Genomic DNA, 27,367 nt, shown 5'->3' with positions numbered 1-27,367 from the left:
TGCTTGCCTTGTTTTTGGGAAGTAGGAGAGTTCATAGACTCCTTTTTGGTTTGCTGCTTCCCCCCACTGCCATCTTGCACTATGTTCTTTGCAGATGGAAAAGTACAATAAAATCCCCTTTCCTGTCTGCTTTCATCAAATGGCAAAAGAAGAACCATGTTTCTCATACTGATCGTGCTATTCTTCCTTTCTCCCCCAGTATTGTAGAGGTATAGTCACCTGACTTTCCCCAAACCTCTAGGTAATGCATTGAACCAATCAGATCCCTATTTTCTGCCTGCACAAAGCATAATATACCCTTAAATAATGCTTCCTTCCCCAGTGGTACTTGGTTTCTGTGTCAGGGAAGGTAAGCTTTGACACCTAGCTCATCTTCTTCTCTGAAGCAGGTTATGAGGAACCACAGACACCTGGCCCCTCTTCCCTGGCCATCATGGGTTATTGATTTGTTTCCTGCCATTGCTGTGTTTTCCTTGTTCATTAGTTGTAGCCTCTGCAGCTCCCCTGGAGCTGGTCACAGCCCCAGGTTAGCTGAGGGCAGAGCAGGGAGGGAAGTGGTCCCACACAACCCAGTGTCCCCTTCAGCTACCTGCTGTCTAGGCTCTGCTTTTTGACATTGACTGCAGCTGTGGAGCAGTGCACTTCTCCGGCAGAAAAAAACCTAGAGGGACAGTGCAGCACTGCTAAGACTCCAGCCTGGACACCATGGGACCATGCCTGCTTGATTTGGCAAAGAGTCAGGATTTTAACCCCATCATTAACCCTTAGCATGTTTCTTTCCTGATGTTGGCCCCTAATCTCAACTTCATTTACCAGGGCAATCTCATCACATGGAGCAAGACCTGGTCTGACGGGTGCTGAGGAAAGCACAGACAGCTCAGTTGCTGTGTGAATCCCATGCAATGGGATTCAGCAGTGTTAATCACAGCAATTCAACCCTGCCTTTTTGTTGTATTTTAGTATGTTATATTTTAAATAAATAAAAGTTTCATTTTCTTCCCTTACTCATAATATTTCCTCATTTTCATCTGTGGGAGGGGAAACTGATTATTTCAAGGCCCTCTTGCCAACCCTCTGCTGGGACATGCTGACTCAGCTTTGGAAATTCCACAAATAGGGAAAATGTGGTAATGTTGCGTCTGTCGTTATTCTGAGTGATAACCGTCCCTTGTCACATTTGAAACATGACTTGTTTGCCTTTTTATATCTGATGCATTTAGATATAGTACAAATATTTCTGCAGTGTATATTTTGTGAGCTGAGCCTGATCTTAAATGGAAATGGTATTTTTGTCTGTGTTAAATACAGATGTCTCAAAATAAAACTGTCAAGGCAGTGTTTTGTGATGGATTTTGGTTTCCTTAAGCAGTGTCTATGTAGATTTTTTTTTCCTTAGGTTTCTGTAGTAGTTAAAAGAATCCAGACTCCCTGAAAATTGATGCATCCTCAAGGACTAGTAGGTTTCTATTTCTGGCATGTGCATCAAGATGAATAACTGTTCTCTAGCAGTTTGTATGGACTCAGGCTAAGTAGGCCTCAACCTTTATCCCAACAGGAATTCCCAGACTAGAAAATTCTGAATTTATTTATGGTTTATAGGAAGTAACACAAAATATGACAGAAGAAAGCCTTCTGTTTTCTTCACATGGGACTCGTGCACTGCTTGAATTCACCTTTGGGTCAGTAGGTCAAATATTAAAAAACCTTATACTGTCCCAAAAAGTCCTCTTGAAGCTTTTAATGCTGTCCCAGTGCTGATAATTTACTACTGTTAATAGCTATGGTCTTTTTCCAGTCCAAGTGTAGACCGTTAAATGTTAAGCCTTTGAATTTTACACAAAGAAATCTGAGTTTCCTTAGATTCCTCAGACTTAGCCCCAAATCTAGAGAAGCTTCTCAAGAGAAACACATCAGTTCCTACTGTTCTACAGGTGGATGCAACATCGATAATAATTTAACCCCATGTGCAAGTCTATGTTGTCTTTCTTTTTCTGGCAGCTTTGAAATGAAATATTAAAGGCAAACAATAACTGCATGATAATCATCAGAAGAAATGCATCCACTGGGCTATTTGCATCTTTGTTAATCTGAATGTGGTTCTGAAAATATTTTCCGAGTACAGATCCTGATGCTACCAACTAAACCAAAGAGAATTTTCCTGTAGCATTCAGTTAGAGAAGGATCAGGCTGTGACAGAACAAATACTCTGTCCTTAGGAAGTACCGCTGCCAGAAATACTGGACAGAAAGCCCTAAAGCCACTCTGGCCAAGCACAGGTTATGTGTGCATGAACACATCTGTAACTTGTGGCTCTGCTGCTCCATTAAGCCATCCTATAGCCAGTGGAAGATCAGAGAGCAAAGCCCTCACCTTTGCCATGCTCCTGTTATTTAAGAAGTCCCATTGCTTCCTTTGCTGTGGAAGGAGCCTCTACCCTCTGCTCTAACACCTGCTACAGTTCCACAAGTTACACAGGAGGGACTAATCCACAGGTTGACCTAAATGCTTTATATCTACAGTTTGAGGAGCCCAATTTTGTCCTCTACAATGACACTGCACTCTCACCTCTGCACTGAGCAGGTGGTATTGTATCCTGATTCAGATTAGGGAGAAAGCCATTTGTTTCCACTGCCATTTGCAATGCTTTTGGTCTAGTGTTACTCTCATGAGAACATAGACATTCTGCTTTAAACTTTGAGGTAAGGAAGTACCACAGCCTAGTCAGCTCTGGGGACCACTCTTGAGAGTTGTCATCTTGACAAATGGAGACTGACAAAGCAAGATCTAGAAATTCTGTAATAATTTTAGCCATTTACTCTAGAATCTGCAGTGCTTTGAACACAAATACACCTTTTGAGTATCTCTTACCATAACTCTTGATATTTCAGTTTATGCAGAGTAAAACTGTAGAATTCTTGAAAGAGTTGTATCATCTGAGTTCCATCTTGAAATGCTTGGTTTTTATGCCAGGTGTTTGGAAGTATTATGATTTTAAGTAGAGAAAAAATAATTGTAAATTTCTCTTTCAGGTATTATTGCAATCAGAATTTCTTTTCAGAGAGAATTTTATATGTATGGAAAAAAGCATTTCAACTAATTAGTGTCACTGGCACTGCAGATATTTTCTAAAGAACTGAAGTAAGCAGTTCTACTAAATACTTATTATTTGTTGTATCATGTTTTTCAAAATTACAAATAATGACAAGAATCCATAAAAATGGGATGTTTTAGTGCATACTTCTAAGTTCTTTCTTTTAAGAGCACTTTAAATTAAGCTGTTAATTTAATGTTATTGTTTTAGTGCATATGGAAATTTAGGTCGAATTAGTTTTCTTTCCTCCCTTATTAATAATGGTTCATATTCATGCTATGTCCTCTGCAAAGTAAGTAAGCTCTTCCGTGACCTCTTTGTTCTCTGTTGCACAGCACAAATGCACCCTTTCTGTTGGACAGTATCATGTAAAACACAATTCAGGGGGAAAGCGAATAGTAGAGTTAAATTGCAAGATTCATTAACTGTCTGTGGGGGAGAAGGACTTGACTCTTGTCTAAATATCAGTAAGAGAATCCTGCAAAATATATACCAATCAGCATGTCATTAGCCCAGTATAGCAAAAAGCAAACATACTTGAGGCAATATTGTCTAATGGGCAATAGGAAACTGTCATAAGTTCACTGGCACACCGTTGATGACAAATCAAAATAAATAGATAAGGTGTTCAACTTAGATTGCAGCCCATCTGGCAAATTAGTGTTTTGCTTCCAGAGGTTATAAGTGAGTTTCTGATTTCGGGTTCATGTGTAGGGGTTTGTGTAGCAGTTTCAGAAATTGCTATAGACAGTCATCAGATCATCTGAGGTAGTTAACTAATTCTTACTTAACAGTAATAAAAATAGAAAACCAGTCATTAAAACAGTGTGAAAGAGAATATGGAGACAGCTGAACATATTCAAAGCTAGAATGACACAATGATTTTTTTGAGTTGATCTGCCTTTTTGGCTGCACTGTACTGTGCAAGTTGGAAACTGAAAATTTGTTTCTAGGAAGACTAAGAAGTAAGAAGTTTTAAAAATCTCACCTCATAATAGCAAAAGTATGAATAAGAGGTTCTTAAAGCAGTCTGATATTTCTGGTTATGACTGTATTTTGTGGAAGTCAAAGGAGGTACCATGTATCTTATAGAACGCTCTAAAGGCAGCAACCATTGTGACTCAAGCCCATATTTCCCACAGAAGACAAAGGGCAAATCAAATCACCATTGGCAGGTGAATTTCATGATGGAAGGCTCTGCAGCAGCTCTGTGCTGGACAGACCAATAACAATTCAGTTCCAGCAATATTTAGCTTTAGCAAATGCTGTGCTGTCCATGAACAAACTTAATTAAGAGAAAGCTGAGTCCAGCTTACACAGCAGACACAGCACTCTCATAGTTTGCACAGAGAGAAGAAATCCTGGGCATATATAAACTGTGAACTCTTTTAAAGTTCATGTTTTTAATTGAAACAGTGCTTATAAATAATACGCCACTGTGGAGCTGATACAGGTATTTGTGACAAATAATTTCCTACAATACCTTTTGTTGTTTCTCTTCATAGGTCATGGGGTTTAGGAATTGGCTTGTTTGCAATTTTTGGACAAAATTTGGTAGAGCAAATTTTAACCTATGCCTTGTTTAAGAAGTAACTGTAAAGAGTGTTTCAGTGATGGTGCAGTAATGCTGGGTGCCCAAATCATATCTTTCTTTTCTGATTAGATGGTTCCAGGAAAAGGGTTTCAAATGGCAGGAGTTCTTTTCTTGGGCCATTATAAAGTTCAGAAGTGCTTGAATTTACTTTTGCAAATAACAAAAAAATACTTTTGAAAATCATTGGGAAAATGCTTTTCTTCAAAATAGCACTTTTGAGCATTTTCTCTGTTCATGTGCAGAACCATTGTGTCTTTTCAGAAAGTGTCCTCATTGTTAACAGACTTTTGACTTGACTTAGTGACGGTCGAGCTTATAGAGGTTTAGTTTTAGATGTATTTATAATGTTTGATGGATTTGGCTGAATTATGGCTGTATAGGGGTTGCATAATTATTCTGGGGCCAAATCTCCTGCGACTCTTTGGAAACAACACATTGTTAAGAAATTTTGCACCATTGTGGTGTAAACATCAGGTAGGTCTGGGTACAGAGGAAAGATAATTTATGAAACGTAGTCAGCACTAAGTCTAAAAAGGCACAGTGACTGCTGTGAAGGTGATCTGTCAGGGTGTGAGATTTAACATCTCAGTATGTTAAATCTTTGCATATTGGAGCCTTTGGAAGACCATCAAACAACACAGAGATTCTTTTGAAGGTACCTAAGACAAAATAAGCTGCTTTGAATAACCAAATGTCCTCTCTTCTTCAGTATTTTCCCTGTGAAACCATCCGTGTTTTGACAGTCTTGGTTGAGGAGATAGCTCATGCTTCCGACAATGCCTAATGCAAAAAAATTTAAAGTGGAAAAGGGATAAAACCAGGCTCAGTAGAGATAAGCCTGGGGGCATCATGCCAGTGTTTGAGGGGCAGTGTGCTAGCGAGATCTGCTGTCTCAGCGGAAATAGGGGTGGAGATCCATGCAGTAGCAAGAGCACGGGTTATTGATGTGTTAGAAACCTCACAAACACCTGAGAATGGTCATGTAATAATTAGGGCTTCTTCCCCAAAAAACATTTTGGGATCGATAACCCAACTAGAAGTTAATCTGGCTACTGCCATGAAAGAAAATAAAAATTGCTTCTATAAATACATCAGCAATAAAAGGAGAGCTATGGAAAATTTCCATACCTTATTGGATGTGGAGGGAAACAGTGACAAAGAATGAGGAAAAGGCTGATGTACTTAATGCCTTCTTTTTCTCAGTCCTTAATGATAAGACCAGCAGTTGTTCAGGTGAGGTGAAAGATGGGGATGGGATCAGAATGAAGCCCACATACTCCATGGGGAAATGGTTAGTGATGTGCTATACTAGTTCATGGGCCCAGACAGCATCCACCCAAGGATACGGAGGAAGCTGACATAATGCTCATCAAGCCACTTTCAATCATTTCCCAGCAGTCCTGGCCAACCAGGGAGGTTCTGGCTGACTGGAAGTTAGCAAATGTCCCATCCATAGGGATAGAATGAGTATCTGGGGAACTACAGGCCTGTCAGTCTGAACTTGGTGCCAGGGAAGGTTATGGAGCAGATCATGTTGAGAACAATCACACAGCACGTACAGGACAACCAGGGCAGCAGGCCCAGTCAGAATGGGTTTATGAAAGGCAGGTACCTCTTGACCAACCTGATCTCCTCCTATGACAAGGTGACACACTTAGTAGATGAGGGAAAGATTGTGAATGTCTTTACTGACATTCAGTAGACTTTACTGAAGTCTTTCACACCATTTCCCACAGCATTCTCCAGGACAAACTGTCTGCTCATGGTTTGGATGCATGTGTTTTCACTGGGCAAAAACTGTCTGGATGGCCAAGCCCAAAGAGTGGTGGTGAATAGAGCTGCATCCAGTTGGCCACTGGTCACAAGTGGTGTTCCCCAGGGATTAGTGCTGAGGCCAGTTTAATTCCTTTATCAATGATCTGGATGAGGGGATTGAGTGCACCCTCAGTCCATTTGCAGATGACACTAAGTTGGGCAGGAGTGTTGATCTGCTGGAGGATAGGGAGACTCTACAAATGGATATGGACAGGCTGGAATGGTGGGCCAAGACCAATTATATGAGGTTCAACAAGGTGAAGGGCCAGGTCCTGCACCTGGGTCACAACAAACCCACTGAACACTGTGGGCTTGGAGAAGAGTGGCTGGAAAGCTAAATGTGGAAAAGGACCTGGGGGTGTTGGCTGGCAGCCAGATGAACGTGAGCCAGTGTGTGCCCAGGTGGCCAAGAAGGCCAATGGCATCCTGGCCTGTATCAGCAATGGTGGGGCCAGCAGGACTAGGGCAGTGATTGTCCCCCTGTGCTCACCACTGGTGAGGCCACACCTCAAATCCTGTGTTCAGTTTTGGGGCAAAAAGAACACTGAGGTGCTGGAGTGAGTCCAGAGAAGGACAGTAAAGCTGGTGAAGAGCCTGGAGCACAAGTCCTGTGGGGAGTAACTGAAGGCACTGGGGTTGTTTAGCCTGGAGAAAAAGAAGCTCAGTAGAGACCTTATCACTCTACAACTGCCTGAAAGGAGGTTGTAGCCAGGTGAGAGTCATATCTCCCAGATAAAAAGTGATAAGACAAGAGAGAATTTCCTCAAGTTGCAACAGAGGAGGTTTAGATTGGCTATTAGGAGAAAAAAATTCACTATAAGGATTGTCAGGCATTGGAACAGGCTGCCCGGGGAAGTGATGGAGTCTCCAACCCTGGAGGGATTTAAAAGACAAGTACATGTGGCAGGTAGGGACATGGTTTAATGATGGACTTGGCAGTGCTGGGTTAAGGGATGGACTCAATGATCATAAAGGTCTTTTCCAACCTAAAAAATTCTGTGATTCTATGAAAGAGCTTTGGAAATACTTTGACAAGGAGGCCAGCATTACTTTTAGCAGTTGCCTTCAACTGTATCTGTTGTATTATTAATATATAGTGCACTAATAAAATCCATGTGAAGTACAGGCTTTCTATACAGTACTATAAGCCTTTTGGTGCTCAACAAGAGAGTGAAACCAGCCAGGGATCAATAGTTAACTGGCCATTGATTTAGCTGTCTACATTGTTAAAAATGTGCCCACACAAAAGAAAGCAAATAAGAAAGGAAAAAGTCAAAGGAAACCCTGGCAGCTGCACTTCATTCATTTTGTTCACCTTGTGTTACTGCAATGATGGCTCAAAATACGTCACTGACAAATCTGGAAGGCTGGACCATTGCTATAGCAAAGGTTTCATGAGAGTTTGTTAGTTTGTTCCTTCTTTCTATAAAACAAATACGTAATGTAAAAAATCTTTGAGAGCAGGACTACTATCACTTAATTCATATCAGTGTATCTTCATTGATTGGAAAGGTACCACATGAACCTTCACATGAGCCTTCAGGCAAGATCTTCATCCCCAGCCACTACACCATACCCTTCCCTCCCATCCTCACTGAGAAAGAGGATAAGGGCCTCCTGTTCTTGTTTCTCTGATACCAGGAGGTGGTGGAGTTTGCGGTGACTTTAACTTTCACATTACTAGCCCATATTCATCCCATCTAAGAGTGATTAAGTAAGTTAGGAGCACCCTGCCATGCCTGAATAGGTCAGTAAAGAGAGAACCTCTCTAAATGTTACATGAAGACATAGTGTATTAGAGCTGAAGTTAAACAGCAGGATTATAAATTCAGTACCTTACTCTGAAAACCAGGCATCTTTTTTGCACGTGTGAAAAAATATGCCACATTAATGTGGAAAAGCAGCAGGAATAAATGGAGTAACAACAGAAAACTGGGGGAAAGCCTTTTAATTCAGAATTTTGGTGTGTGAATCCAACCAAATGCACATGAAATCAGCTTTTAAATAAATATCTGTTTCAGATGTCCTGAAAAGTTCTCATGATCTGCAGTATTAAAAACATGAATATTAAAAAATAAAACAACAAGAAGAGTTATTGAATGTGAATCTACTGCGAGAAAGTATTACATGCTTCCTTTAAATTTCACTTAAGCTTAGTGGCTATAAAGAATCCAGTTTAGAAATAATAAACTGAAAATGAGACTGATGTTACCATACAACTGCAGTTTTCAAAACAGTGAGCAAACACTGAAAAATGTATGAAATGGCACATAAATGTTTCCATCTAAATGATCTGGTTTCATAGATATGGTTCCACATAAATGGCTTTTTCTATAAAAAATGTGGCTATTTTTACCTTGAGGGGAACAGAAGTTTAACCTAGATCTTTAAAGGAGACAAGGAGTTCAATGCATAGGCTGAAGATCTGGGCAGTAGCCATAAGGCAGAGATGAACTAATTTGGGGAAAATACTGATTGAGGGTGTTTTGAACCTGGGTCTAAAATGTTCAAAAAGACAGAACTGTGTTTCTAAAGGTGAGCTGTAATATTGACCTGTGTCAAAGTTAATATTATGAAGTCTCAATTTATTAAAGACGAGAAAAGCATATGATCTATTAGTATAAATATCGATTATATCTTTTAAAAGAGGAGTTCAGAATCTTGTATCGATCCACATACAAAGATATATTCCCAGAATAAGTTTGGAAGATGGAAAAAGAAATCATTTGAACTCATAATCAGTGCTTAGTTTCCTAGAGCAAGCTGCTCTAAGGAGAAATAAATTAGGTTCAATAAAAGGAATTGGTACATAAGGCTTCCAGATAAACCAAACACACTCAGTTTCCAGTCCTACTGAGATCACAGATTAGAAGAGGTTTGAGTTCCTTTTGGGAAAAAAATAACGTCACCAAAAGCTGCCTGCCCCTCCCTACACGTGTCTTTAAAGAATGCATTACTAAATGTACTGTGTAAAGAGGCTCAGCCTCAGCTCGCACAAGCAGGAATTGTTCTTCCAGCTTTTCATGCATTGCTTCCAAAGATTATCTCAAAATGGGAGGGAAAATCCCATCTGAACATTGTCCTTCCTTTCAAAAGTGTCTGGGAGGGTCCAGCAAAGCAAACAGCAAACTTGAAGTTGCAGCATGCCCTCCGCTAGGGTTTGTTTGGGGTTTTTTTTTCTGTTTGAAATGCTGTTGGTGTAGTGCATTTTAAGTCCTCTGCATTATAAACTTCTTTTGCTTCCTTGGCACAAGCCTTGGGAGCTGAGTGCCTGGCCCAGTTCTTGCTAAAAGGCAGTGACAAGATTTCTGGCTGTTTCCCCGGTACAACTACTCCTGACTGCTGAACTCCCGGGCCTTGCAGCAGGACGCCTGCTCCTGACCACTGGAGAAGGTCTGAGATAATCAAAAACGTGGGTTTGACCTACTGTTAGTTTGCAGTATTCACAATTTTCAACCTTCCAATTTTAAAATTGGATTTTTTTTTTTAAATTGGAATTAAAGAAATCTTAAACCTTCACAATTTTAAGCCTTCCTAGGTGTGGTTTTGGTCACTTTGTGAGTGTCTATCATAAACATCCCCGGCCAGAATGGCCCAAGTGCAACATATGCTTGCAACTAAAGCCCCTGGAGCGCAAGGGCCAGAGGAGCTGACGTATTTGGGTTGGTGCAATGATGGTGAAACAGGCTGCAGTGGGAGCAAAGGGAGTTTCAAAAAGCCATGCACTTGTCTGGAGAGGAGCTTAAGTTGATTTAATTCCTTTCTTTTTTGTTTTTCTCTGGCACTCAGTGTACTCACACAGACTGGCACACACCAGGATCCCAGAATGCGCTTAGTCTGAGGTGTGAGGCTGTGCCAGGATTTCACAGGTTTGGGACTGACTGGATAAGTTCATGCCCGCTTCTTTGGGGCTGCAGTGCAAGTGCAAACTGTACATGGAAAATCCTTGGGCTATCAAATGGGAGATCTTGGCTAAAATGAACATCAGTGAGGATAGCCAGGAGCAGGCTTTTGATCGTGCCTTGAGACTGCAATTGCAAGTTTGCATGTCTTGAGCATGGTGCTTCTGCAGCTGGCACACACAGCAGGCTCCGCAGCTGCTTCACCACTCTCTTCACGAAGCAGCAACTTGGCCTGGTGTTGTACCCATTACTTATGAATGTTTGGCACAGGGCCTGGGAAAGGCAGAGGAACTGTGCTGCCACACTGCAGAGAGCCCTCCACTGCTCCCAGCAGCCCCCTGCTCCTGTGAACCTCCAGGACAGTGGTCAGCTGCAGTGGCTGGCCCTGGTCCCCCTGGGGAGGCCCTTCTCACTCATGCAGGATTAGATCCAAGGGACAGGTGTGCTTTGGGAAGACTGTATCAACAGGTGTGTTGTTCCCCCACAGTGCCGGGCCAGCATGGTGTCTCTTGTGTGCTCTGGAGGGGTAAATTTCTTCACTGAAAGGGTGGTCAAGGATTGGAACAGGTGGCCTAGGGAGGCTACCCAGGGAGGTGGTAGAATCACCATCCCTGGAAGTTTCTAGGAAACATGTAGATGTGGTGCTTAGAGACATGGTTTAGTGGTGGACTTGGCAGTGTTAGGTTAGTGGTTGAACTTGATCTTGGAGGTCTCTTCCAACCTTAGTGATTCTAGGATTCTATGAAATTGCTAGCAAAGCCCAGTCTCTACTTGGCTGGTGGCCCCACTGCGCTGGCTCCAAGTGTCCAGCTGCGGGGCATCCAAGGCACAGTGCTGTTGGAGTTGTTTGTGGTGAGCATGTGGCTTTCTGCCAGCCCACCCCTTCGGTTCCTGCCCAGACTGCTGGGGGCATAGGAAGAAGATGCAGTTCTGAAGTGACCTTCAGTATCAAACGAAAGACTTTCAGGTCTGTCAATGATGACTGGTCAGTCAGTGCAGTTCGAGACCAGAGATAACAATAAGTGGGATTTTAGCATCCCAAGATGGGAAGTAGCATTTTTTAATGTCTGGTGAAAAGTCTTAGAAAGAATTAAATGAACCAGAGGCAGCCTCATCCAGGCACTAACACTGCCATCAGTTCTGCAACCCTGGGAGCTGTTCCTTCACTGAAGGCATAAACTGAGGTCTCAACTGTTAGGATTATGAAAGACAAGTAGTTCCTGGAGTGCTCGGACTTATGGTTCTGGTTAGGCTAATCTTGTCAACAAATAGGCACATTTTGAACAGCAGGACACTTACTATTGACAGTGAAAAGCTCAGCAGTGGCACTGGGATGGGGAAGAGAATATCTCATGCAGGAGCATGGGGAATCTGTGATGGCTTGGGCAAAATACGAGGCGTGTGTCAGCACTTCCACGCTGAACATCAGAGATCTCTGCACAGCTGAAAAAGATCACAGGGAGCCTCAGTGACAGATGCTGGGAGTGGGACCAAGCCTGACAAACAGGGACTCATGAGGGTAGGTGGCAGTGGGGTCCGGCTGCACAGTGATAGGGCACTTGGGTTCCACACCACTCCTGTAAAGTGTGCTCAGCTCCAGGCTGCATTACTGTGAAGTGAAGACATTTCGTCTTGTTTCAGTTGGTTGTGTGATATATGGCTTCTGTGGGGTGATATTTCTCTGTAAGGGAAAGGGGTATTTCTCTAAATGTTATATTTGTATAGTAAGGAAAAATAATGTGAATTTTTTCCTTTCTTAGAAAACACTGTTGTGTTGTGGAGGTAGCATGAGTGGCCTCATCTGTCTCTCTCTGTTTGCAGCATTTATTTATCACGTTGATAAAAGATAGACTTGGCAAATCCCTGTGAAAGAGTGACTATGGTCTGCTAGTCTTTCATTCACACTCAGACTGTAGCTAACTTTCCAAGGATATTTAAAACAACGACACTTAATCTCTGGCACAGTTAAAAGGCTTGCGTGTTCTTAGTTCAGAAGTGAGACACATTGGCAACGGTTCTTATTTATTTTATTTGTTTGCCCCAGCTTGAAAACTGAATAGTCAAAGGAAGAGTTCTCATTTTAATGTGCTGCGGGACTGAGTTGCTTCAGTGAAAGCAGAGGCTGTCGTGAAGTTACTGATGCATAACTCCACTCTTCCACATTACTCTGGTCTTTGGCTACAGGGATTTCATCAGCATATTTTTCCTAAATATTAGCAAGGGATGTTAGTCCTTGAGCATTGATTGGTGGATTAATCAAAGTCCTTAACCAATCAATGGGTAGAGGTTTGCATAATAATGGCATTATGTCTGAAGAACTGTGCCAATTGGAATTGCAAACCTTACTGCTTCGATTTGCTTCTTGAATGCCTCTGCTTTACCTGCCTCTCTTGCTCACACTTTCAAAGTACTTAGTAACAATGAAGATGCTTCCAAATTCCTACATCTTTCATTTTTTTGTGTGGCTTCAGGGTGTGGGAGGTGGATGAGGGGGGGAAGTAGCAATCAATAAAACTTAAATAGTTTGCATATAGAAAAGGTGAAAAATGTAAAAAATAAAAAAGAGAGAGAGAAAATGGTTTGCATTCTTGTCTCCTTGCTTTTTTCAAAGCTAAAAGTGTGATCTGAAGCTCATATTCCTTTTCTTCTCCTGCCTGCCTTCTCTCCAGGACTGTTCGCATGATTTTCCTTCCATTGTCAGTATGGTAGCAGTTCTGATCCCTCACTAGCATCTTTTGGTTACTGGAGAGGAGCTAGCTTTTGGATCTGTATAAATGTAAATTGATGTGAGAGGAAGGAAGATGACTGCAGGGAAAGATAACCGGAAAGGGAAAGAAGGTTTTTCCAGATTTGAGGTTTGTAACTTCAGTTGAATTTGCAGTAAGTTCAGTATTCATGTGTGTGGTGTTTCTCTCCTCTGCTCCTTATTGTAAGACATGGTAATAACTGGGTCTATTTTTATGGACAGCAGCTTGAAAACATGCCTACTTTGTTCTTTTATTTATGTTTGGTAAAATAGTGGAGAATTCATCATGCATGATAATGTGTTTTTTCGTAGGGTAGTGAGTCTGGAGATGCAAAGCTAGGATGCAATGGGCATTAGGCAGTATGTCCAAAGACAAGCATCCACAGCCCTTAGATCAGAATTCAAATTAAGCAGTACAACAATATTACATTCCTCCTGATTTTGGACCTTTTGGGGTATCCATTTGCAGTTTTTTGTATCATCCAAAAGGGCGAAAATTTCCCCTGAGCCTGGGGCAAGAGAAGCTAAAAACTTTCTTCAGTTTCTGATTCTGGTGTCTAGCTACTTTAGATTTGGCTTAGTCATTCTTGTCCCTGCAAAGATGGGCAGCGTGAATCACAGCTTGAAGCAATTTCTCTTTCCAATATTGAGGCCTTGAAAGTACAAGGCAGAGATGGAGCAGACATCTTGGTTCTGTCCTGTCTTCATGCATCTTCTAGAAACAGAATGCTTGATTGTGTTTGACAAGGCACATCCTCACTGATTTTAATGGTGTGTAATTTGAAACTAGTTTAGTTAAACCAGGGCAGATGGCTGCAGGACTGTGTGTAATTTCATAACAGGGCAAGGTTGCGGTGCTGCTGCAAGATTATTAATCTGATTTTAGGGCAATTCAGCAAGAAAGGGGTATTACTGTTAACTCAATGTTGAAAATATACAAATAATTCTGCCCATTAACATGTATAATAAAAAGAATTAAAAACTCTGTCTCAGGGAACTTTCTCAGATAAGGTGTTGTCTGGATTACTGCACAGTATAATGATTGCATTTTATATTTTTGTTATTTAACATTAGCTGAAATTATATAGTAGTGCCTGAGCCCAGTCAGGCTTGTATTGGCAGATGATCAGATTTTATGTAAAGCTTGTATCAATGAAAATGGGTAGAGCCATGAAAATTTGCAAGGACATAACTAAATTGATTTAGTGCAATCAAGACCTGGTTGTCTGTAGACAAGGGGTTTTTTACTGTTTTAATACACTTATTTTAATATGGCACCTATGTCTCTTTCATGTTTTTTTTCAGTAGTTCAGCAAGCAAGAATAGGAGTTGTAGTGGTTACCAAAAGGGAAAGTTTTGCCTAAAGATCTGAAATAGAACAAGAAAGCTGCTTTCAAATTTGGTTTGTTGGTTTTTTTTTTCTTTTTCAATTATTCATGCTACAGGCTTTGTTTTATAAGATTTTTTAAATTCAGTCTCAGAATAAACATGTGACCTATCTCACCAGGACCATAGGTTGAACTGCAGAGCTCCCCCTCCTGCCCCTCGCCCAGTTAGATCTTGTTGCTTATTATTAAGACATTTTTGATGGGGAAAAAAAAGGGAAAAGATATTATGAAAAGTGTTCTGTGTTTCAAACAACCTTGTTCATCGTGAACAGGCTGAATGGGAAGTCTTCAGGCTGGAAAGCACATCTGCTTAAAATATGTGTTGAATTTTTGTTCTTTATTTATGTTAACATTAGCACATTTGTGGAAATCACGTTTTCTTCACAATCTCTTTGCTAAATTAGGACACAAATCCAAGAACACTTGTGCATGAGAGTAATTTTCTATAAATGAGTAGTGTCACTGAGTTCAATAAGAGCAATCACGCACAGAATTAAGCACATGCATGAGTGTTTGCAGAAATTTGGCAAATATGTTGCTGTCATGAAAAGGCAGCCTTTCTTCTAATGCAGCTATGAATTTTTGGCTTGGTCCTATTTTGAGTAGCCCTTATTGTATGAGCCATAAGCTATTCTATTGTGCTAAGCCTAACTGAGGATATTTCTCTCATTTTGTCATAGCAACAAGAGCAAGATCCCACAAATCTATACATCTCAAATTTACCTGTGTCCATGGACGAGCAGGAACTGGAGAATATGCTGAAACCCTTTGGACATGTCATTTCCACCAGAATATTAAGAGATGCGAATGGAGTCAGCAGAGGAGTCGGCTTTGCCAGGTGAAACCTTTGCTCTTACTTTGATTCATGCACATTTTTTCGCCTTTGGTCCTTCGCAAATGCTGTCTGTTCTGTAGCTCTGAGGTCTCACAGCTATGGAAGATGCAGAACGGCACCTTTATCAGATTGTATCTGTTCTTTCCACCAAGAAATGCCAGTGCAGAAGGATGTTCATTTCATTGCTCTAAAATCTGGTTCATTCTATGTTGGTATATATAAATAAAAATTGCTAGGAATAGTGAGCTGCCTGTGCAGGATCAAGCTCAGGTAATACTAAATGTCCTACAGCAAAAAGCACACACTTGGTAAGGAAGCCGAGGCCTGTACTTAGGAGGTCCTGGGGTGAACTTATTGCAATCTTTCAGTACCTGAAGGGGTCCTGTAAGAAATCTGGAGAGAGGCTAGATGGTCTTTAAGGTCCCTTTCAACCCAAACCATTCTATGAAACTGTTTAAATATTTGGCAAAGGTCTTGCAACAGGAGAAAGTAAATTTAGCAGCTGGGAGAGCAAAGGGTAGGAACTGTAACTGAAGAAACGTGTCTTCCTTGAAAGCTGCAGCTTCCTTGAACTGCAGCTATGGAAAGAGCTTAAGAAGAAATATTTGCATAGAACAAGCCCTGACGGAGTAGTCAGATATTTTAGACAGAGTGGGCAACGTATTATTACCATGTACTTCATTGTTAGTACAGATAGACAAGGTTCCATGTTTACTCTCAGGGAATATATACATAGATTCTCTCCAGCTTGAAACATTCTCAAATCAAATAGTTTTCCTTTGAAAAGCCAAGCAGTAGAGTGCTGTATATAGAAAGGTGTTGAAAAAACAAATAAGAAGAGAAATTTGCAATTCTACTGCAGCCTTCTGCTTCAAAAGAAAAGGGGAAAAAAAATCCCAGATCATTGTTTCTACAGAATATTCATAAAATTGTGCTTTGTAAAGGAGGGAAAATGACTTCATCTTGCAGATTTCCCTGAAATCCATGATATCTTGGTATATCATGGCACTTCTGTTAGTGTCATAACACTACTGAATAAAATGAGATACTGTAAGATAAAAAGTTAGCTTTCAAGAATAGTGCCATTGTTAGTGTTACCTCTGCCCTTGATGTGAAAGACCATAATGCACAAAAATGTTAAGATAATATTGTCTGAATTCAAATGGAAAATGGAAAAATATTATGCTGAAAGATGGCACACTGTTCCTTATGCACTCTTGCGGATAATAACATGAATTTTTCTAGCTCTCTAAATATTAATTAGTCTATATAATGGATAAACTTGCATTTTTAAAAATTGACTTACTTTGTGAAAATGTGTTTAATTATGGAACATCTTTCAGGAATCCTTTAATGATCTAACTTGTTGGATGTGTAATTCACCATGCAAACAACAGTGGGGTAAAACCTTCACTTCATCAAAGTATAGAGCAGATCTCCCACTGATTTTAGTGAGGCTAAAGTTAATCCAGAAATTTAGAACCATGGTTGAATGCTGACTCTTGTCTTTGCAGAATTATCAATACAATATTTAATTACATGACCAGCTGAATTTCTGTTCATAATGAAGTGCTGTTTGGTATCTTTTTGCAGTGTGTCAAACCAAATAGATTTTTAATTTCTTTAGCTTTGCTTGTAGTCATGAAGGTTTCATTCTAATGTACCTATAGTGTGAGAACATGCTGAGTGGGTACCAATGCGGTATAGGTAGGGGGTAGAAGCTGGACTTCCAGTTCAGATAAGACTTTAGAAGTTCAAATCAGCCCCCCAGGTGAGGATCCTGGCTATTCTGACCAGGGACCTTTTATCACAGTATATCTTGCCTGCCTGTGGAATGTGCCACGGTGCTTAGCATAGCTCTAAACAGAGCCACAGAAGCACTGGAGAAAAAGTTAAATTTGCATATGCTGAAATGATGCAGCATCCAACAATTTTGAAATTTGATGTTTCAAAGTTATTAATTAAATTTCATGATGATTAGAAGTCACTTTTTGAGTCTGCCCAATTATGGAAATAGTCAATCTCAAAATAATTGTATTAATTCAAAAAGCAATCAGAAGTAAAGACTGAAGGTGGGCAGCTAATGTCAGATTTTTCTTTTAAATGGTATGATAAACAATTTTATACTACTGCAAGTGGCTAATTAATCACTTATAACCTGGAGAACTTCAAATGTTCTTGGATCAAAATTATTTTAGTAGTGTCTGGTGACACTAACAGCCTCCCTTAAAGTATGTGTGTACAAAACTAGCTCTGAGTGTAAGTTAAGTCGTGAAACTATTTCCTCTGTTTTGCATCCCTCAGAAGCAACTGAACAGATTTTCCTGAATCTTTCCAGAGCATTTCACTGTGGCCTGAGCCAGCTGTGCCTGGGTGCACCCCAGGGGAGATTTTGAGGAGAGTTATGAGCAAGGGGCCAGAGAAAGGAAACTTTAGACTTTGACTGTGGCTTCATAAAAGCCTATCCATGCTGTAACCTCTGCACATCTGCCTCTGCCTCACCCCTGGCCCATGCTTTGTACTTCAAGGCCATATTACCTTGCCTTCAGGCTCTCCGTGGGAGCTGGCATTCCACCGGGCTCATACTGCTGTGTTCTTTTGGCAGGGGTGTTTCTGTTGACACCGGCAAGCAGAAGCTGAGACTAAACACAGCCTATCCTAGAGCAGAGAGAGAAATGAGAAGAAATAGGAGGGGGCAGAAACACTTACTAGAAGTCGGATATTGGAAAAAAGGAGGCACTTCTTTGGATGTGAAGCTTTGAGTTCAGTCTGTTGTAAGATTGCCTGTCAAAAGAGGGAGAGACACTGTGGTACCCTTGCACAGAATTTCATCACAGCACTTAATTTTCTAGGTGTTTCTCTTAAATCCCTGTTGCTAGGAGTCATCTAATAACTTCAGCATCTGAGCATTTGTTTTAAAAGTGTAAGTGTATTCTTTAGAGCTTAGAATGAAATCATAGTCCTTCATCCTTAAAAAAAAGTCAGCAAGATGAAACAGAACAAAACAACGCAAAAAAAAAAAAAAAAAAAAAGGAAAAAATCCACAGAAACTGGATTTGAAGACTTATTTCAAGATATAATTTTAAAGCTGATATGAGTTCGGCAAACAGAATATTAGTAGTGTTGTTGATGGTATGAGTAAAAAGCAGATCAGAGATAGTAAGAAGGTCTTTGAGAGGAAGGTATTGAGAGCTCGGAGGGAAATATTTATCTTCATCCTGAAGAAGTGTTGCCACTTTTAAAGAGGTAACTGTATGTGCTGGAAGACCTGGCTTTCCACAGGCCCACAAAGGATGAGTTCCAGATGTTAAGGTGGGAGAAGATAAAAAAATAACAAAATCACAGTGGTGGCAAAGCAGTGGTGCTGTTTTGCTAAATGAAAGGGGTAATATTTAGAGGGGGATTTCTGAGGATCAGTGATGTTGCTACTTGGGAGACATAGAAGTGTCAGCAGCACCAGGGGATAAAGAACATCCAGGCAATTTAGGGATGCATTTGTGAAGGGGAAAAGTGCTTTGTTCTTCCTTATTTAAGGGTTTAATTGAAGGCGGTTGAAAAGATGCTATAAATTTAGCTTGAATAGATCCATCATCTGGGACAGTATAGATATACAGACTTAGACATTATGAGGATCATTCCTACTTTCAGTCAGAAGAATGATCTGTCACATCCTACATCTTACCCAGGAAATTGCTTTATAATTGAATATCTCAGGTGAAACTGGAAATCCCAAACATTCTCCAAAGACTTTGTGTGATATCTGTAAAATATTCCAATGCCTGCGGTGGTACATTTCCATTGAAAGGCCTCCCTGGGAAAGCCCCAGAGCAACACTGCAGGGTTGTGGGGACCTCTGTGTGAGGATGTATCTCGGAGACCCTCACACTTCCATCTGGTGTTTCAACCTGGACAAATTTTGGTGGACTTTGTACATCCCTAAGACAATTGACAGGCATGAAGCTGTACTTTCAGGGAGAAGCAAGCTCCAGAGTAGGATAGGTGAGTCAGGATCTCTAGACAAGTATCAATGGGACTCCATAAGATGAAAATAAACGTGAAGCTCTGAAAGGTGATGAGGGAGGAAGTTGGAAAGTTGGGAGCCATCAGATAATTTGGCTGAGCAATTTGCACAATCCAAGCCTGAGGTACCGCAAGTTTAATTGAAGAACTCCTTGGGCGCTGGAAAAGGGAGCAAGGAGACGTTTGTATATACCTTGGGGAGGGACTTAACTGAATCAATGAAATAAAAACTGCTTTTTATAACCCCACAATAAAATACCATTCAAGTATTATTTAAGTATCTTCCCTAAAGAGATAGTAATATTAATAAAACCATACACAGGTTTGTCACACTCAGCTGAACTGCAGAACAAGCATTTTATAGGTCCTTTTAAATGATAAAGTGCAAAGAAAGAGTTAGAAGCCACTAACTTTTTTATTTTGTTTGCTGTCTTGTAACTTAAAACGACCTTGCAAGATTCCTCCCCCAAGCAACATTTTACAACGAAGTCATAAGCTTCTGAAAACAGAAATTTATGATGGAAATGCTGACAGTCAGACAGTCAACTATTGCACTGCTGGCGGGCACCAGTATAATACTTAACCTGAGACTGTGAAGACAGTAGCATAAATCAGCCTAGGTCTAGGTGGAAATGACTGTGTGTTCATACTATTCTTTTCCAGTAGCACGAGAAAATTTGTCCAACACAAACTGTCATAAAAGACTGGTTTGATTCTGTTCCCAGCAAATAATCAAAGTCAAGAGATTCTCAATTAGCTGTCACCTCAGAGCAAAGGTACATATCAAGGAGATGCTTCCATCCCTTTGTGACCTAGCTGCAGGGTCTGTAGTGAGGCATTTAAACACTCTGCTGTTGGGAGTTTGGGCTTCATCCTCATCTTTTCCCTACGTTATTCTTCTGGAAAAGCTTCCAGTGGGTTGCTTTTCTTTGCCTGCCTGTCTTTTTTACTAAACTTATCTCCTGCTTGTCCGCATTTTACATGTCTTAAATTTAGTCTTTGGAAACAATATTCCACTCGGCAACTGAAAGGGAGCAACAAAAACTAGGAAACAAGACTTTGAGCTGTCACAGGATCATTATTCTATTTGTAGAAGATTTGCATGGGTTTCAGTAGAAATGGTTATGCTCCAGTTTCCACTGAAGTAAAACGAGAGAGATGAGCCTTTAATATTTATGGTTTTTTTCCTTAAAGGAATCCTTGCATCTTTCAGAGTTTTTCAGGATAATGTAGGTGTAATGAAGTTATTTCTTCTGACCCAAAGAAGTTTCTCTATGGAGAGCACTGTAAATGCAGATACTGTGTTGCAGAGATACTCAGGCAGCTCACCTTGGCATAATAGGTGATGCTGCAAGGTATGGAATGAACCGTATCTTGAGAGAAGAGTGGTTTCTGTAGATTTTGTATATTTATCTGAGAAAGTAAACAACCTCCTGTTGTTCAAGCAGACAGTTGAAGAATATACAGGCAAAACATGTTGGGAAAAGATATAATTTGTGAGCGATGAAGAGAACTTGTCAAAATAAATGTCTTCTTAGGCTGTGAGTGGCAAAGGGAATAGCTTTTTTCCAACATAAACCAAAAAGCACAAACATCTTGAAGCAATCTCTTATGGACTGAAAAGCTGGAGAGATACCTAAATCTGTTACAGGGGAGGAGGAAATCACAGGTTGCAGCCATATCAGTGTCTTAGAATGCCTGGAATTAAATTAGCAAAATAAATTAAAAGAGCTAGTGAGTGTGTTTCCATGGAAGGATGAAGAACATAGGGAGGTGCTAGGAAACCTCATGCTAATCAATACTATCTTGTAGCTTTAGAGTATTTGAGACCTGAAGATTGTTTTGCTTCACATCTTTTATATCATAGGCAGTTGAAATACTCCCAGTTACCTAATATTGAGATAATGTTTGTGTTTTACTAAAATAAGACTTTCAGAAGTGATTCAAAGACATCAACCAGAAAAAAGGATCACCTTTTTTCTATCTAATGTTCGCCAGTGGATCATCTTCCTTGCAATTAAATGTTTCTGCTTAATTTCTCTTTTGAATTTATCTGGTTCTTGTCACAACTTTCTCAGGAAGAGTAAAGAAGTCCTTACTCCCTAGTTCATTCTCCCCACAAAGCTGCTTATGCAGTGCTATCAGACTGCTCCTCTAGTCATCCTTTTGATATGCCAAAAGAAGTTGAGTTCTCTGGTGTGTATTCTAGCTATGGTCTCCATTCTATGGACTCTCTCACTGTATAATACTGTTACTAGCTACCTGCTTCCATCTTTGCAAAATGCCTTAAATAGTAAGGAAACATTTTTCTCCAAGATTTATTATTCCCACTCTTGTAAATGTAAACAATATTCATATGTTGATCATAACATAGATGTGGTAGTAACAATTTCATCTTTAAGTATTTACTCTGGATGTAAAAAACCTACAGTTCTGATTCTCATTTACATTATTATTATTAAGCTAAGTGACTATAAGGTATATGTAAACCAAACCCACACTTTTCCACTAACTGGTAATTACGTGGTACTGAATATTTCTCAGGTAATAATTATGTAATCATCATGTTATTCCTTATATGAAAATTTTATTAAGTTGTTTCTTGACACTGCATCAATCTTTATAATAAGCATGTATAAGAGCTTTAGGGGGGTTTAAAATAATTTTCCTTTTCTCTCTTTTTTTCTCTCTTTTTTTTCTCTCTCTTTTTTTCTCTCTTTTTCTCTCTCTTTTTCTCTTTTTTTCTCTTCTCTTCTCTCATGGTAAATGCTCCCTATTACTTCTAACAACACGTAATGACTACTTTGATGCTACTGTGGTCTGTAGAGCAATATAAATTTCATTTTATCAAATAAATTATTTCTATTATTATTTTATAATAGAAATAATATAAAGGTTTTAAATTATCTAAAGTGAATATTTAATAGCAAGATGTGGACATCAAATGATTTGGTTCTGATGCTTGTTTAAGTATCCCCTGGTTTTGGTTTGTTTTTTTTTTTTTTCCCTTTCATACTGAAGTATCTTTAGTTTACAAACTACAGCTAGAAACAGAGAACATAAAACAGTCTTCAGATTTTTAAAAATTTACTTCTTTTCAAATTGGATAGAATATAGACAGTCTCATTACCCATTTTGTATTTGGGAACCTTACAGCTTATTTTCCAGAACTGGGAGATATATAGACACAAGTAAAAATAAATTATCATGGTTTTATTAGTTCATTTGGGTTTATATCATTATCTGGACCTTTTAAAAAATTATAAAAGCCTATGGCTTTGGTAATTTTCTTTCTTTTTCTGCAGTGCATTTGCTGGTTCAAGATAATACTCAGATGCATTATAGTTATCTCCAAATTGCATTTAAACATGACTTACTATCTCAGATCAACACCAAAATTTACAGTTGAAGGAATTTGAAAATTATACTTCACAAATGATCAAATCAAAACCAAATTTCTGTTATCATATGAAGCTGTTTTCCTTACCTTTCCAGCAAGAGTGTTGAATATCTATGTCTTTTGGTGAGAGGTTTTGAAGCATCTGGGGTCTTTATCTTTTATCCAGAATATTAAAATTTTTCATATTTTTGTTCTGTCAATTATGAAAGGAACACCACTATTAAAAAAACCATATTTAAATGTATTTTAATAATTTCTCCCAAGTTTACCTGTGCTCAGCTGACATTCTTTTATAGAAAATCTTTTAACATGTAACAATGTCATTAGTGATATTTTTATTAAATATTAGTCTCAAGCAGCATTTTGAAACATTGCTAGCTCATATGAGAAGAATAATTCAAAGCACATTCTAAAACAGAGAAGTGCCACAGCTTTCTGAAGGAAAAGTAGGAGGAATTTATAAATGTCGACCTAAAAAAATGTGGCTTTGGGGCTTCTGCCTGGATACAGCTCGTCTTCATGGATGAAACAAGAGAAGGACTAATGGGCGAATCAATGTCTGCAGATAGGTTCAGCTCATGCGTAGGTGCCTGCCATAGGTATTGCCACCTAAGTGGTTGATATTGATCAGAATTTTGACTAAACTAAAACCAGGGTCTTGTTATGGCAAGAATCAGGCAATTTTGCTAGCATATCTGGTTTCTTTAGGCCCCTATATTTCCCCAGTTGGTCAATGAGCTAATCATCCTGAAGAACTCAATTTGAAAGGGTTATTTCTAAGGAAAGGGGTATTGTGGACAAGTGTAAATTATAATTCATGTTTTGGTGGCCCTGGGATAGATGCCTTCCTGCTTAGTGAGTGGCTGCCTGGCCAGTCTCAGCCCAGCCAGGAGGAAAGGCCACCCCCACAGGCACAAGTTGCAGAAAGCACATGAGGGCTCAGGTGGGGTGGGCAAAGGATGGATGCAGTTGTTACTCAGCAACACATCTGAGGGAAACATGTATAGAGGGCTTTGTCTATTGTGCTGCCTTTTCAGGCTTAGTCGATAATGCCAGTGTCAGTTTCAAGCGAAGCGTGTGCCAGATTACAGATAGCCAGCAATGGCATTTGAGAGCTGTTAATTGTGAAACTTGAGAGGAAAATGTGCACATTCTTTTTCAGAGTGCTATTCGAATGATGGCCTTTTTATCCCAGAACACTGTGGGTTTCACTTTTATTCTCTTCCCACATAAAACGCATGAAGTGCACTGAGTCTCTTTCATTTGGCAGCTTATATATTGCATTCTTTGCAGGGACTGCTTTGGCTTGTTAAAATGTACCCCATGTATTAAAATGAAATTGTCACTGCTGTGTGGTGCAACATAACATGGTTTGACACCAAATGCCTGCAGCTACAGAAAACAGACTTTTATTGCATTTATTCTTTCAGAGACAAGAGTCTCTAAAGGCTGAGCACAGACATTCGCTTAGTTAAATCTGAATGAAGCCAAAGTGAACAATCTAAGTCGCTGTCTTTGTGCTTGTAGAAATAGCCCAGCCCACATGATACACAGTGATACAACCTGGAAGGGGAAATTTTAATGACTCCACCTGAAAAAATTGGACAATAGACTGACTTCCTCAAAGAATTAAATGGCAAGCAGGATTTTTAAAATTTTTTTTTGGGTGGGGTGGTGTGGTGTGGTCCAGTCCTTTGGGCTCTGGCAAAATTGTATCCTGGGTGACAAACTGCTGCTGTATGTGAACCACTCTTCCCCCAAACCGTGTGACACGAAGGATAGTGGATAAATTCATTTTAAAATGACATACACTGGTGAGAAGTAAGCAATATATATGTCAGCAGAGTTATTTTGTGGAGAATACCTGGAGGTAGGTACTGGTGTACTGAAGGAGCACTGAACATGTTTTTTAAACACAACTTTTCTAGGAAATTACTAGCTTTCCATTTCTCTCTTTCCTCTTTTCAAAGTTTCTAAACCCCCTCTGTAGCAAAGTTAACTCTTTTTGTGGACTTATATGCAGTTAACTTAGAAGATCTGAAACAATGATGAGCTCCCAGGTGTGGTATAACCATGGTTTGGGATTTGACTAGTAACTTTGTACTCCTAATATTTCTTCAAAAATGCATGAACCAATTCAATGTTAATGCTTTAATGTCTCAGTGTTAGGATAATGAAAGTTATCCTAAACTCACAGAAGATGAACAGTAAGGCATTTCCCTTGCTGGTGTTACACATAAATTACTGTCTTCACCCAGAATTTGGCTTTATGTTGTAATAGGCATATATGCACTGTTTGTGGTTTTACTATAAAGTCCGTCTTTGCAGGTTGTTTTTTTAACATTGTAATCCTTAATAATTGTTGTTTAATCCTCCATGTTCTTCTCCAAATCCTGTAATTCATTTCTTTAAGCCATTTGAAGTTATTTTGGGTGCACAAGGAACCTAGAAACACGTCCTTTGCTTTTCCAAGCAGCACGTGAAAGCATAAAGAGTGTCCTTGTTCAGGGTGATGCCCAGGATCCAAAAGGGGACTGTCATTGACAGGGCTGCAGCTCAAACACAGCTGGGAGCGCAGCTGCAGGCGGGGAGGGTGGCAGGTCCTCCTCGTGAGCCACAGTGTGTCCTAATGGGCTCAACCAGTTTCTCTGCAGAAATCAGCAAGAACAGCTTTGAAGATTTCTCTCATCATCTGTGCTTGTCCTTTTTTTTCTCCTTCTGCTTTTTGTTTTTTGCTGACTGAGTGCTTCCATAACGGTCTAGTAACACATATTGCCTCTACCCATATCCCACTCTCTTCTCTTTTTCAGAATGGAGTCTACAGAAAAATGTGAAGTAGTAATTCAACATTTTAATGGCAAATATCTGAAAACACCACCCGGTCTACCAGGTAAGTCAAGCAGCCATCATTATGAAATTTAAAATTCACTGAAGAGTTTACAATACAGAAATACTGGAATTTGTCTTGAGAGTGGCTTAAATTACTGCTCCTGCTAAGACGGCATATAACTTCCCTGGTCGAAGCCTATCCTTTGTGACCCATAGCAACTTTTTCTTACCCAGATTTGTATGTTTTAAGCATTTATGCCTGACAGCAGCAAATTTAAGAACATATAAAAGTCATGTTGCCTTACTGTGTTTTTTTCCTTTTGAATGTTGGTTTGTTTTTTGGTTTTTTTCAGTTAGACTAGAGGCCACATAACTAAACACCAATGATTTTCAGACTAACTAGGAATGTAACTAGCTTAGCAGCTTCATTATAGATTATAAAATATCCAGGATGTCAAGTTGTAGAAGCTTTATATTCCTTACAGTTTCTACTTAGCGTTGCTAGTTACTGTTACCAGTATTAACAGCAGTAACTGTTAATACTGAAGATATTTCAAATAGTAAATCATTTTATATCATTTTTGCTTGCCATAACGTAATGAAATCCTGACACTTTCCTAAAATACCGATAGAACACATTCATTGGTGTGTCCGTGCCACATTGAAAGCCAAGTTCCAGCTATTATTTTCCTTTTCAAATGTCTAGCTATCATCTGTGCATCCATCAGCTTTGCAAAGTTTTGTGATCAGATGTTTGATACTTACTGCTTGACAAGACCTCTCCAAGGCCACAAATCTGCAAAGATTTCTCCTCTGGGTTTTCTGAAGGGCTGCATTAAATGAGCAGGAAATATTTGCAAGAATTGTGTCCTAAGTTGTTATCTTCCTTTTTTTTCCCCTAGCTTCCTTTAAACTATTTCCTTTTTTGGTTACTTTCATTAAATTTCTTCTTATTCATTGCCTGGTTCTTTATGCAGAAGATGTACTAAATACTCTAATTAAAAGAAAGCCATCTGTACAGCTATGGTGTACAGTAAATGAATGCTGCAATGTACATATAAATTTTAGTCAGATCACCTTCTTGAAACAATATAAAGCTTTTAGTACAAGCTGCAAGACTCCATTTAAAGATTTCTTTTTCAAAAGTGGTCACTGACAATTTTTCTCAGCACCAGCTAATGAATTACAGCACCAACTTTGTGAAGTACAACAAACTTAGGCTGTGTAGAACAATGGGCTGAGCAACATAGGCAGAGAACTTAAACCTCTGGCTTGCCTTTCTGTATGCACACTTTGAGTCCCAGTAGTAATCTGTTTAATATCATAGCAACACCCAATGGAAAGAGTGTGAATAGCAAGGAATCAGTAAGTCTGGCTTTGTCCTTCTAAGCCTGTGTGCTCCATGGTCACACTCCCAGTTGTCTCAGAGAGGACACATCATTAGATCCAGCAATAAAATAGAATATTCTTACAGAACCTTCTTGAGACAGAGCTTCATGGTAAAGAATGAAAGCTATAAAATGAAAATAATTTTCTTTTTTTTTCTTTTTTAAATTTTTTAATTAATCAGGAAAGTACTGGTAATGTCGGCCACCAAAATAGGAGTCTTTATAAGACAGCATGTTTATTTACTTCTGTTCCAAGAGATACACTGAAATTGGATTTTAATGGCTATAACTTTTGATGCTTTCTTAAAGGCCATGAATTAGCTCTTAGTTTCTTGAAGAAGAAAAGATGTCCATGTGAA

The 27,367-nt window shown here is 39.6% G+C and overlaps 1 protein-coding gene across 6 annotated transcripts in view; it reads left to right on the top strand.

Moving 5' to 3' along the window:
* The window catches only part of RBMS3 (RNA binding motif single stranded interacting protein 3), a 709,829-nt gene that overhangs the window by 538,974 nt on the left and 143,488 nt on the right, over positions 1-27,367 (top strand). For all 6 annotated transcript variants that reach the window (XM_039548876.1, XM_039548877.1, XM_010398913.4 and 3 more), the window contains 2 exons: positions 15,217-15,374; positions 25,602-25,681. In XM_039548876.1, coding sequence (XP_039404810.1) covers positions 15,217-15,374; positions 25,602-25,681 — 238 coding nt within the window. The remainder of the gene's footprint in view (positions 1-15,216; positions 15,375-25,601; positions 25,682-27,367) is intronic.

The sequence above is a fragment of the Corvus cornix genome, chromosome 2 (genome assembly GCF_000738735.6).
Source record: "Corvus cornix cornix isolate S_Up_H32 chromosome 2, ASM73873v5, whole genome shotgun sequence".
NCBI lineage: Eukaryota > Metazoa > Chordata > Aves > Passeriformes > Corvidae > Corvus > Corvus cornix.
This window is presented reverse-complemented; position numbering and strand designations above follow the sequence as displayed.